The following is a 13015-nucleotide window of genomic DNA, read 5'->3' on the forward strand; positions in this document are numbered from 1 at the left end:
CTCAGCTTTTTCCATTGTACTACACAGAGGAAGCTGAGTCTGAGAGAAGTCAGAGATTTGCCTAACGTCACATAGTTAAAGTGGCAGGGTCAATATTTGAGCCTGCATTCTTTGACTCCAAATCCAGTTGTGTTCTCTTAGTATCTTTATGTGGGAAAACTGGAAAAAACTGAGTAGGAGAGGGTGATGGTCCCAGATCTCCAATACCAGCTTCTGTCCCTGCTGCTTGCTGCACTGCTCAGGGTCATCTTCCATCCTGGGACCCCTTTTACATCTCTGACCTCAGCACTTGAGTGCCATGACTCAGCCAGGCAGCCCATTCTTCTCCCTCACCATAGACAGCGATTCTTACTCCCTATGCTTCATAGTAGATACACGTGAGCAGATTAGAGGTGGAAAGTTCAGTGGAGCCAGACACTGGAGGCAAATGAGGCCACAGAAGCCTGATGCCAGAGGCCCTACAATAAAATACTCTTCTCTAGAATATAAACAGGGGGACAATTTTTGGAGGTGGGGGATAAAGGGGGAATAAGTAAGTGATACAAGTGAAGCCCTCTCAGCCCATGGAATTAACCATGGATTTAGAGTCAGAGAATCTGACACTGCCTTGGTTTTTTATCTCCTTCAGCCAGTTCCCTCATCTGTAAAATAAAGGAGGGTCTTTAGGTGGCACAGTGGATAGAGTTCCAGACCTGGAATCAAGAAGAATCATCTTTGTAAATTCAAATCTGGCCTTGGACATTTACTGGCTGTGTCACCCTGGGCAAGCCACTTTAACCCTGTTTGCCTCAGTTTCCTCATCTGTAAAATGAGCTGGAGAAGTAAATGAAAAACCACTCCAGTATCTCTGCCAAAGAAACCCCAAAATGGGGTCAAAAAGAGTCAGATACGACTGGACCACAAAAAATAGAGGGGTTAGACTTGATGGCCTCTGAGGTCCCTCTGGGCTCTAAAACTATAATCCTATGATGCTACTCGCTCTCTGGTCCTCAGTTTCTTCATCTGTAAAATGGCAGGATTAACCTAGATTGGCCTCTAACTCAGCCAATGAAATCAAGTCACCAGGCATTCCTTAAGCATTTACTGTGTGCCAGGCACTTCCTATCCTTAGTGTCATCAAAGTATTTGTGATGCCATCTCTTCCTACCCAGGGCCTGAATGACCCTCTCTTCCTCCCTCTGCTTTGTTTTTGTTGTTCAGTTGTTTCAGTTGTGTCCAACTCTTCATGACCTCATTTGGGATTTTCTAGGCAGAGATACTGGAGTGGTTTGCCATTTCCTTCTCCAGATCATTTTACAGATGAGGAAAATGAGGCAAACAGGGTTGTGACTTGCCCAGGGTCATACACACAGCTAGGATGTGTCTGAGGTCAGATTTGAATTCAGGAAGATGAGTTTTCTTGGTTCCATCACTCTGTGCACTGTGGGGCCACCTAGTGGCTCTGTAGTGCTGTCCAACAACATAGAGGGAGACAGTGGTATAGAGAAGAGCTCTGGATCTATAGTCAGAGAACTTGGGTTCAAATCCCACCTCCATGATTTACTACTTGTGTGACCTTGGGCAAGACATTTAATCAGTTTCATCATCTAAAAAATGGGTTGATTGGGTCAGATGACCTCTGAGGCCCTTTCTAGCCTGGTCAAGTCCTGCTTCAGACCCTCACTACCTGTATGGTCCTGGGCAAGTCACTGAACCTCTTCGTGTTTCCACTTCCTCATGTGAAAAATGAAAGGTTTGGACTAGAGAACTGTGGTTCTGTGACCTTTCCAAGACCCTCCCCAGGCTGACTTCCTTGAGCACAGAATAAAGCCAGTATATTGCCCAGTGCTCTTCCTACCAAAGGAGGAGTCAGGGAAACATGCTAGTGGGCTATGCAATAAGTCTGCTCCACTGCTCTTCCTCCCCAGAGTACCTGCGACACGATGCCAAACCACTCTGAAACCATCAGCCACACTGTGAATGTGCCCCTGCAGACGACTCTGGGGACCCTGGAGGAGATTGCCTGCTGACACCCCCGGCCCCGAGGACGGCCCCTCCCCCCACCCCGATCAAACAAGATAGAACTTTGAGACCCTGAGACCCAAGAAAGGGGACGGCAAGCTCAGGGCTGAACCCAATGGAAAGAGTCAATCGCTATGCATACACCACACCTACACACAACACAACAAAACAAAACAAAAAAATCTGCCAAAACCTAGCAAGAGCCACCTTTGACTTGATTCCGTCCTCGTGCCCCATGGGGTGTGACTCTCTTCTCTGGAAGAGGATTCCAATTCTGGAACTGTGCGTAAACAAAGCCCGCCATTTCTCCTACTTTACTGCCAAATGTATAAAACACTTGCATGCCTGCCCTTTTTACTGCGCCGTGTCCATCTCTGTCTTTATAAATCACATTCCTCTCTTTGCGGTTTCTGGTTTTCACTCCAAGGCCCAAGTGCTGGCGGAACGAGATCACAGCCCTGACCTCTTTCCCCGATGACAAAAACCACCTTTACTAATGCTGCCGGCCTGAATGAGAATAAAAACCGAGCCACCAAGTATGACTCTGACAGACCCCCGAGTGCATTTTTGTCCTTTGTGTAGTTTTCACTGGTTCTTCCAAGAAAGGGCCAGGCATTGTGACGGCCACGCCCTCCTCCCTAAACCCCAGCTGGCCCCGTGGGGTCCTTAGCCCCAAAGGGACCAGCTCCCAGCTGCCCAGGGAGCCTGGGACAGACTCAGTGACCTGGAAGATCTATTCACGACTCCTCTGTTGTATTTCTATCGTCATGTAGCTTGTACACCCCGGTCCTTTTTCTTTGAAATGGGGGAGGAAAAGGTTGGTTGGTTTGTTATTGGGTTGTTGGTGTTGTTGGGTTTTTTTGGTTTTTTTCCTGTTCATTTAAAAAAAACTTTCATGGGATTTTGTTTGTTTGGAATTTTCTTTACCATTAATTTATTCTGTGCTTCAAATCACAATCATATTAAAGCTGGTCTTGTGGAAATGGCCAGTCTGTGTTCTTTCTGCCTTGTCTCCAAATCCTAGTCACTTTCTCAGAGAGAACAGACTGGGGCCAATTAGCTATGATGTGCGCAATCAGTCTGTGGTTATCATGTGAAGGGACTGGTGGGCTGGAAGCTGACGAAGGGGATGCATTTTAGAAAAATATTTGTTTCAGGGACCCAGGATTTAAACCAACCCTACTTGGCAGGCCCATGGATGAGGGCTCTTGTTGCCTATTTCACAGTAAATGAGATTTCAGCAAGAATTGTGCTCAAAAGGCAAAAATTCTTGACTCCCCTGCTTTGGATTTTCCATGGCCTCAAAGCATTTCACCCAGTCTGAGGCACCCATTCCCTCATACTATTCATGATTCTCCATTGGTCTTATCCAACCTTTGAAGGCAGTGTGGAATAGTCGATAGAACATTGGACGTGAAATCAGGAAGACCTGGGTTCAAATCCAGCCTCATATACTAACTAGCTGTGTGACCTGGGGAAGTCAATTAACCTCTCAGCCTCAGTTTCCTCATTTGTAAATGAGGGGATGGACTTGATGACCCAAAGGCCCTCTAAGGTCTCTTCTAGCATTCAATTGGTGATTCTATGATACCTAGCAAGACCCATATGCCTTGAGCCTTGAGCCTTGAGCCTTGAGCAGAGTATGACGAAACAGACATGGGGTCTAAATTCTGGCTTTGCTCCTTCTTAACTATATGATGTTGGGAAATACGATTCAGCTCTCTGAGCTGTAGCTCTCTCATCTATAAAATTGAGATGTTGGCCTCAATGACTTCAGAAGTCTCTTCTAGCACTCTCTCAATGACCCTAAGGCCTTTGCTCATCAAAATTTATTCGAAGGGGGCAACTAGGTGGCACAGTGGATAAAGCACTGGCCCTGGATTCAGGAGGACCTGAGTTCAAATCCGGTCTCAGACACTTGATACGTACTGTATGACCCTGGGCAAGTCACTTTACCCTCATTACCCTGCAAAAAAAAAAAGAAAGGAAAAAAAACTTATTTGACTTCTGTCTTATTCCTTTATGAGCCCACTATTAACTAAGTAATTGGATAATCTAATTCAGATTAAGGTCTCAATAGCTAACAATAAGGATAGCACCTTCTTGGTAACATTTGCATTTTAGCCTAGGCTTTCAATGTCTTTGCCCAAAGGATTTAGCTCACATTATAACATGGAATATCGGTTGAGGCAGCCTGGATCAAATAGTGATAAGAAATTTCTTATTGATGTTGGGCACTAACCCCAAACTGACAATTCTCAAAGTATGGTCCATAATAGGGACTTCCATGTATCTTATTTATGGGACAAGAAACACTGATAATCCCACAGTAACTATACCAGGCATGAATCCATTATCAAGAGGCAGCATGATACAGTGGGAGAAGTTATAACTTTAGGGTTCAAAATTCCAGCTCAGTTATTTAATATCTATGTGGCCTTAGATAAGTCATTCCACCTCTCTGGACCTGTTTCTTCATCTGGAAAATAAGAGGGCTGGACCAGATAACCTCTGAGATACCTCCTGGCTCTATATCCATAATCTTAAGATCAACCAAAGTTTTCTCTCATAAGTCTCAGGCACCAAAACTGAGAGTACTGTTTAGGACACTCCACATGGAGAGCTATACATGGGGTACCAAAAGCCTTTAGTGTAACTTTAAGTAATTAAAGCTTAAAGCTATTTAAGCTATTAAAGCTGAAAACTGCCAAGATTTTTAGGACTTGCCACATAGTAACCTATTCACTGCAATGTACAACCTGTGTATTAACCTTTAACTTCAGCTAATATTTTGATACAGCATGACCTAGCCTTCAGAGTAGCACCCAGGAGCACACACACCCAGGAGAGGCTGCACAAAGCAGGTCAGGAAAAAGCAGCATGGAAAATGTCCTCACTTTAACTTTTTTTTTTTTTGTTCATTTTTGGCAGGGAAAAGAGACTCTAGGACACATCAAGTCTGGTTTACCAGGGGAGAGGGGGGAAGCAGGGAGGAGTTCATCTGGGGAAAGAAAGTCAAGGGAAGAAAACTTCTATTAATTTCCTATTTTAATTAGCCTTGCTAATTAAACTAATAATAATAAATTAGTAAATAAAGATAATAAGTTTCCTATTTTAATTAGCCTTGCTGAACGGATGCTAAGCTCAGTTGTTTCTAGCTGCTAAAGGAGTATAAGTTTTGTCAGTTCCCTCTACATTTTGAAATCCTGTTCCACTGCCACATCCACAGGCCCATCCTCCAACATATACTCCAACATATACAATATCTCTTTATTAATCAACGAGCATTTATTAAGCACCTTTTATGTACCAGGTGCTGGGCTAGGCACCTGAAGATTGAATGACAAGAAGGAAACCATTTTTATGCTCAAGGATTATACAACCTAACTTGGAAATATACAGTGGACCCACAGAAAATGAAAACTTCAACTACATCCAATGGGCTTCTATAGTTACTATCCAGACTCATGAAATTTGTGGTGTTGGGTCTTAACTCTCCCCTTATGAACCAGAAAGTTTTGTTTTCAAAAATGTTTCAGAGATAGCTCAGTGCAATGGAAAGAACACTGGACTGACAGTCAGAAGACCTGGTCTTCTCACCTTGTGATCTTGGGACAATCATTTCACCATTATGAATCTCCATTTTTCCCATCTCTAAAACAGGGGTAATAAGCCCTAACTACCTTAGGGTCATTGTGAGACTCAAATGAGGTAATACATGTAAAAGTCCCTTTAAACACTGCTCAGTTTTATGCCAATGTTTAAATTTTCTCATATATTTGGAGAGACACCATCTTAATGCACCTAGAAAATATTCTGTTTGTAAATGTCCCTTTTCCTCCCCACTACTCATACTACATTTTTGTGCTTATGTTGGATTTGTCAGGTGGTTAGGGTAGGGGACTGTTTGTTTCTTTTTTTATTTGAGGGGAACAAGTAGGTAATAATGTGGTAACAGAGAAGGGAATCCACTCCCCAAATATTTAATAAGCAAATGCTATATGCCAAGCACTGTGTTAGATTCTGGGGGACACAAATCAAAAATGTTACTTTCTTTTTTTGTGGGGAAATGAGGGTTAAGTGAATTGCCCAGGGTCACACAACTAGTAAGTGTCAAGTGTCTGAGGCTGGATTTGAACTCAAGTCCTCCTGAATCCAGGGCTAGTGTTTTATCCACTGTGCCACCTAGCTGCCCCGACACAGATCCAAAATAAAACAGCCCTGCCCTCAATATATATACTGATTAGTAAATATAAAGAGATATAGGGAGGGGGAGTCATTCTTTTTTTCATGATATTAAAAAATGACATCATTGGCTAGTCTGATTTTGCTAAAAGGATCTTCTGTTGAGAATGAATCTTCATGGCCTGCCTAAAGTCATTGATCACACCTCTGTGTAAACATGTAGAGCAAATGCTCTCCAAGAAATGCCAAGCCACATTTCATGTCTTTGTCTCTCTGGCAATGAATTCCATCCTAGGAAGACCATTTCCTCTCCAGCTGGATCCAGTTTCACACCCCTTCTCCCTTAACCCCCAATGCAATCTCTACATGCAATCTGTTTTCTAGATATGCTGATGTCCTGCACTGTTGGCCATAGCCTCTGGCATTGCAGCCAGAGGAATGTGCCCAGCACTGGTGAGCCAAGAACTGCCCCAGGCCGAGTCCTCTTGTTCTAGCTGCACTGAGCTCTCAGCCCTTCTGGTAGCTCTGAGTTTTCTCAGCATCCCCTCTGGCACTGGTCTTTAGAAATGTTTTGAAAGCCTTGACCCCTCTGGACTCTCATCTGGTCAGCAACACAAACATCACCACCACAACCCAGTATGAAGAGGGAACTCTGTTCTTTGGTCCTGCTTGTGACCTACATAGGGCTTGACAGAAAAGCAATCAACCTCCCAAAGTCACCCAAAGCACAATGTCTGCCTGTCCTGTTAGAGAAGGACATAGACACCAAACTCTCCTTTTTATGATATTGCATACTGAGAGTTTGTGGGCTGACATTTCACTAGAATGTCTATTCACTAGTCCTGAAACAAGATTGCTCAAATATTGGAAAGCCAAAGGCCAAGTATGTACCAGCCTTGTCTGAGTACATAAACCAAAGGCTATCCAAGAAGTGTCCAGCCCGATTTCATGTTATGGTACGATGTGCCTTATGCCAGGCTATATGTGTGGACCCCTTCTTATTCTAAGGGACTCCTTGCACCCGCACATGATGCAAGAACAACCGTTCTAACATGGAGAGGGAAATGGGCTATCTGCAATTGTGGATTTGGGGGTTTTTTTCAATTGGTATGAATCTCACATTCCAAATCAGTACTTCTAAAAACAGGGTCTATGAGAGGCCTCCAAGGATCTTATTAACATTCATTCATTCAAGAAGGTAAAGAAACAACACCAAGCTGAAAAAGCCACTGGGTCTAGGCTAGCTGCCTTCCAAGGGAAAGGAAGAAGGGGAAAGATGATTGAAAAGGGGAAGGGTAATAGATTCAAAAGAGGGAGAGAGAGGCAGAGAGGGGGGACATTGGAAAGTGCAAGTAATATTTTAAGACATCAATTTAACTTTTAAAATATACACCATATGGGAATTATACCAGGAATGCAGAGCTGGTTCAATATTAGGAAAACTATCATCATAATTGGCCATCTCAATAACAAAAACAGCAAAAATCATAGGATTATCTCCATCAATGCAGAAAAGACTTTTGACAAAATATACTCATTCCAATTAAAAACACTAAGAAGCATAAGAATAAATGGAGCTAGGGGGCAGCTAGGTGGCGCAGTGGATAGAGCACCGGCCCTGGAGTCAAGAGGACCTGAGTTCAAATCCGGCCTTAGAGACTTGACACTTACTAGCTGTGTGACCCTGGGCAAATCACTTAACCCCAATTGCCTCGCCAAAAAAAAAAAAGAATAAATGGAGCTTTTCTTAAAATGAAAAGTAATATCTATCGAAAACCACTAGCAAGCATTATCTATAAGGGAGATAAGCTAGAAGCCTTCCCAATAAGATCAAGGGTGAAGCAAGGATTTCTATTATCACCACTATTCAATATTATACTAAAAATGATAACTATTACAATAACAGGAAAAAAATAAATTGAAGGAATAAAATAGGCAAAAAAGAAACAAAACTACCTCTCTTTGCAGACTATATGATGGTATACTTAGAATCAACTAAAAAGCTAGCTGGAATACTTAACAACTTCAGCAAAATTCAAAGGTATAAAATAAGCTCACATAAATCATCAACATTTTCTATATATTACCAACAAAGTCCAGCAGCAAGAGATAGAAAGAGAAATTCCATTTAAAATAACTGCAGACAATATAAAATACTTAGAAATCTACCTGCTAAGATAAACCCAAGAACTATATGTACAAAATTACAAAACACTTTTCACACAAATAAAGTCAGATTCATGAGCAGATTGAGCCAATATAATAAAAATGACAATTTTACCTAGAATAATTAACTTATTTGGTGCTGTACCAATCAAACTAACAAAAAATATTTTGTAGAGCTAGAAAAAAATAACAAAATTCATCTGGAAGAACAAAAGGTCAAGAGCATCCAGAAATCAGTTTGGAGAAGGGAGGAGTGTGATAGAAATTGGTCTAGCATTACCAGATCTCACACAGTATTATCAAGTGGTATTCATCAAAACAATCTGATATTGTCTAAGAAATATAATGGTAGATCAGTGGATCACAATATGTACACAATATGTAGTAGTAAATGACACAATTAGGTACACAATATGTAGTAGTAAATGACCATAATAAAGTCAAAGATCCAAACTTTGGAGGCAAGAACTCACTATATAACAAAAATTGCTGGGAAAACTGGAAAGCAATTTGGCAGAAACTATTAACCAAGATCTCATACCATATGCTGATACAAGATACATGATTTACGTGCTGATACATGATTTAGACACAAGGGGTGACATCATAAGCAAATTAGAAGAACATGGAATAGTTTACCTATCGAATCTATGGATAAGGGAAGAATTTATGACCAGGCAAGAGACAGAAAGCATTACAGGATGTAAAATGGATTAGTTTGATTACATTAAATTTAAAAGGTTTTACATAAACAAAACAAATGCAGCCAAGATTAGAAGGGAAGCAGGAAAAAGGGGGGGGGGACTTTTTACAGCAAGTTTCTCTGGTGAGGGCTTCACTTTTCAAAGATATAAAGAACTGAATCAAATTTATAAGAATATGAAGCATTCCCCAATTGATAAAGGTCAAAAGATACAAACAGGTTGTTTTTAGAAGAAATCAAAGTTATATATAATCAAATGAAAAAATGCTCTAAATCCCTATTGATCAGAGAAATGCAAATTAAAAGAACTCTGAGGTATTTATCAGATTAGCTAACATGAAAGAAAAAGAAAATTGTAAACGTTAGAAGGGATGTGGGAAAATTAGAAGACCAATGCACAGTTAATGGAGTTATAAAACTGATCCAACCAGTATGAAGAGGAATTTGGAACTATGTCCAAAGGGCTATAAAACCGTGCATACCCTTTGGTCCAGCAATTACCACTACCAGGCCTGTATCCCAAAGAGATAAAAAGGAAAGGGAGCCATATGTCCAAAAATAATTATAGCACCTCTTTTTGTGGTGACAAGGAATTAGAAATTGAGGTGATACCCATCAATTGGGTAATAGCTGAACAAGTTATGGTATAGGATTGTGATGGAATACTATCTTGCTATAAGAAATTATAATCAGGATGCTTTTAGAAAAACTTGGAAAGACTTGCATGAACTGATGCAAAGTGAAGTGAGCAGAACCAAGATAACACTGTACATAAAAACAGCAATGTTGTATGATGATCAACTGTAGATATCTTCACTATTCTAAGAAATACATACAATAATCTAAGACAATTCTGAAGAACTGCTATCCATCTCCAAAAATAGAAGTGATGGAGTCTGAATGCAGAACAAAGCATACTATTTTTAAAAACCTTCTTTATTTTTCTTGTCTCTGGGAGGCTCAGTCACTCAACATTGTAATCAAGATAACAGAATCTCAATAGCAGCAGAAAGAAGGGGGAAAGTTAACCCTGTATACCACCATACATATCTCATCTCTTCCCTTATACCATATCACATGTCTTCCTTCTCCAGAGCATGTTTGGGACAGCCCAGTTTCCCTGTATACTCTCAATCCTACTAAAGACTAGGACAATCTTAATTCTTCATGTATCACAAATTCTATTTCTTTCTCTAGAAACTTACTGGCCCCTTAGGTTCTCTTAGAGATGAAACATTATTGCAGAAGTTCCCATTACAACAATATTATATGGAATGCCTACTTCCCTGGGTTGTTGTGAAGACCAAATGAGATAACCAATGAAAACTGTCCTAGAAATGGCAGCTGTTATTATTAGCATTATATCAAAAAGGGCCCTTAGTACTCTTCTATTCCAACCCCTTTATTTTACAGGGGAGGAAACTGTAGCCCAGCAATATAAAGTGATTACCCAAGGTCATGCCAGCCATTCATTCAATAAGCATCCAATAGCCTACTAATTGTCATGTACCATGCTAGGTCCTAGAGATACAAAGAGAATAACAAAAAATCTTTTCTCTCAATTAATTAATTAGAAAGCTTTAATTAATATCTTACTGTATGCCTATGTATAAGAACTGGGTAAGAACTGCATAAGAACTGGGGGGGGGGAGGGGGGTAAAAATAGAAAGGTAAGGCAGACCCTGCTCTCAAGGAGCTTGAATTCAAGTTGGGAAAAGATATACATACAGAAGAGCTCAACTTCAGAGCCAATGGGAAGACCTGGTGGTCTTTATGGCTCATCAACAGTGTTAATGGCTAGACCCAGGGATTCTTAGGGTGCAGCTACAAAGCAAATGGTAAGGCACAGTGGTCCCTATGACTCAGCAATAAGTCAAATAGAGCCTGTCATATTAATGGAAGATTTGTATTTAGTGACTTCCTACTCACTAAAACAGTATGAGTGAAAATATCCAACCTACAGCAGAGTGGTGTGTTGAGGGGTATACATCAATTACCACTGCAATTTACATTTCACTGGAGATTAGTCTAGTGGCCAAGATGACACTAGTTCCCAGGTCTCCTTTTTCCTAATTCTGCACTCTTTCCACTATACTATGTTGTTTTCTATACATTAAAAAAAAAAAAAAAGTACATGCAGGGGCACCTAGGTGGCGCAGTGGATAAAGCACTGGCCTTGGATTCAGGAGTACCTGAGTTCAAATCCAGCCTCAGACACTTGACACTTACTAGCTGTGTGACTCTGGGCAAGTCACTTAACCCCCATTGCCCTGCAAACAAAACAAACAAACAAAAAGTACATGCAGAAAGAACCTTTTGTAAGCATGGTGCTCAATGTGCCATAGTGAAAAACAAGTCCTCCTGGGCTGAGTTCCTTCTGCTAGAGCAGGGAAGAGTGAGAAGGCTTCTTTCTCTTTGCTAGAGGCTTGAAGATTAGTCCCTAGGAGCAGTCTCCTGCTCAACCCGGGGCCAGCCTGGAAAATGTGGCAGAGACCCTTTAACTGTCAGAAGAGAATCTCTATCATCTTGTGGGTATGCCCACATTGGGACCCTAAAGGGAATGAAAAAGACCCAGTCTGGAGAACATGTTTAGGGTTCCCTTTATTAAAAAGTTTAAGAAATATGTAAATATATAGATTCTATATGAGAGGTATACTGCCATAGAGGATGGAAAACTGGCCTTAACCAGAAGAAAACCAGAATTGAAGTTCTTTCTCTAGTCTACAAGACAGGTGTAATCATCTCTGAGTACCCCAGGCAACTCCTTCCCTAAGGCTATAATGAATTGAATGAGTTGCCAATCTGTATCAGTGGAGGGAGTTCCATATATGTGGGGGTATATATATATACACACACACACACACACATACACATATATACATATATACACTATATATACATCTATGATGTATTATATATACATATAATACATACATACAATATATACACATTTGCATACAATATATTGTATGTATATGTGTTTATATGTGTGCAGAGAAAGTTCTGGCACAATTTAAAAACCATTAAAAAGAATAATCATATTTGATCTCCATTTGGTTCAGATTGCAGAACATTTATGCTGTATTTTATACCTAAGGGCTGAGAGTTTTGTTTGACTCAGGTCCTTCAACTATACACACAAACTGGTTTGTGGTGGTAGAGAGAGGAGCTGTTGTTGCTTCAGTCAAACAACCATTTAGGGACCAGTTCCTGAATAGTCACTATATGGTTGTTTTCAAAACATTCAAATGGACTGGATTCAAATAAAGTCAATGCCATTTTTGTAATGAGTGTGTGGGTACAGACACAGCCCAAGGGAAACCCAGGGGATAAGGAATCATGGGGTTGTGGGCAGGGTTCTAAAGAGTTTAGTCCAAGGCTCTGGAATATTTTCCATTTTTCTGGGTGACTCAGAGGTTTAAAAATTGCCCCATGATCTCAGTGGGTTAGAAACATCAGAAATTTTTTTAATTAAAACAAAAAAGAAACATCAGAAATTAGGTGAAAGAGTATTCATTAGGCAGATATAATCAGTGACACAGGAATGTATGTAAGTGGCCTAGAAGCAGATTCAGAAATCAAGATGAATCATGAGCCACCTAAAACCCAACTAGCTGAAAACAGGTATAACCTTGTAGGGACTTGGCCAATTGCAATGCTTCATTAGTATTTCTGAGTGAGCCTTGTGGTTCTTACTCACTGAGTCCAGGGTTCTTCACAGAGTAAACTGCTCTCATTTCCACCATTGAATTACCACTTTTGTCCAATCCCAGGCTCAGCAAACAGATATCAGTGGGTAGAAGTGAGAGGAAGAAAAGTGTTTTCTAAATGGAATTCTAGATAATATAGGGAAGAAAGAAGAAAGAGAAGAGGAAAGAGAAAAGTATATTATAACTAAGGTTTTTCAAGGGCTGGTGTCCATGCATCACCCAATTTCTCCATCTTTTGTATCTATATTGG

General features: G+C 40.7%; 1 protein-coding gene across 1 annotated transcript in view; it reads left to right on the forward strand.

Annotated features, from left to right (window-relative positions):
- Positions 1–2973, forward strand: part of ASIC2 (acid sensing ion channel subunit 2) — a 354556-nt gene extending 351583 nt beyond the window's left edge. The window contains exon 10 of the mRNA XM_043963140.1: positions 1908–2973. Coding sequence (XP_043819075.1) covers positions 1908–2009 — 102 coding nt within the window. The 3' untranslated portion in view covers positions 2010–2973. The remainder of the gene's footprint in view (positions 1–1907) is intronic.
- The last annotated feature ends 10042 nt before the right edge of the window (positions 2974–13015 follow it).

The sequence above is a fragment of the Dromiciops gliroides genome, chromosome 4 (assembly GCF_019393635.1).
Source record: "Dromiciops gliroides isolate mDroGli1 chromosome 4, mDroGli1.pri, whole genome shotgun sequence".
NCBI classification, from domain to species: Eukaryota; Metazoa; Chordata; class Mammalia; order Microbiotheria; family Microbiotheriidae; genus Dromiciops; species Dromiciops gliroides.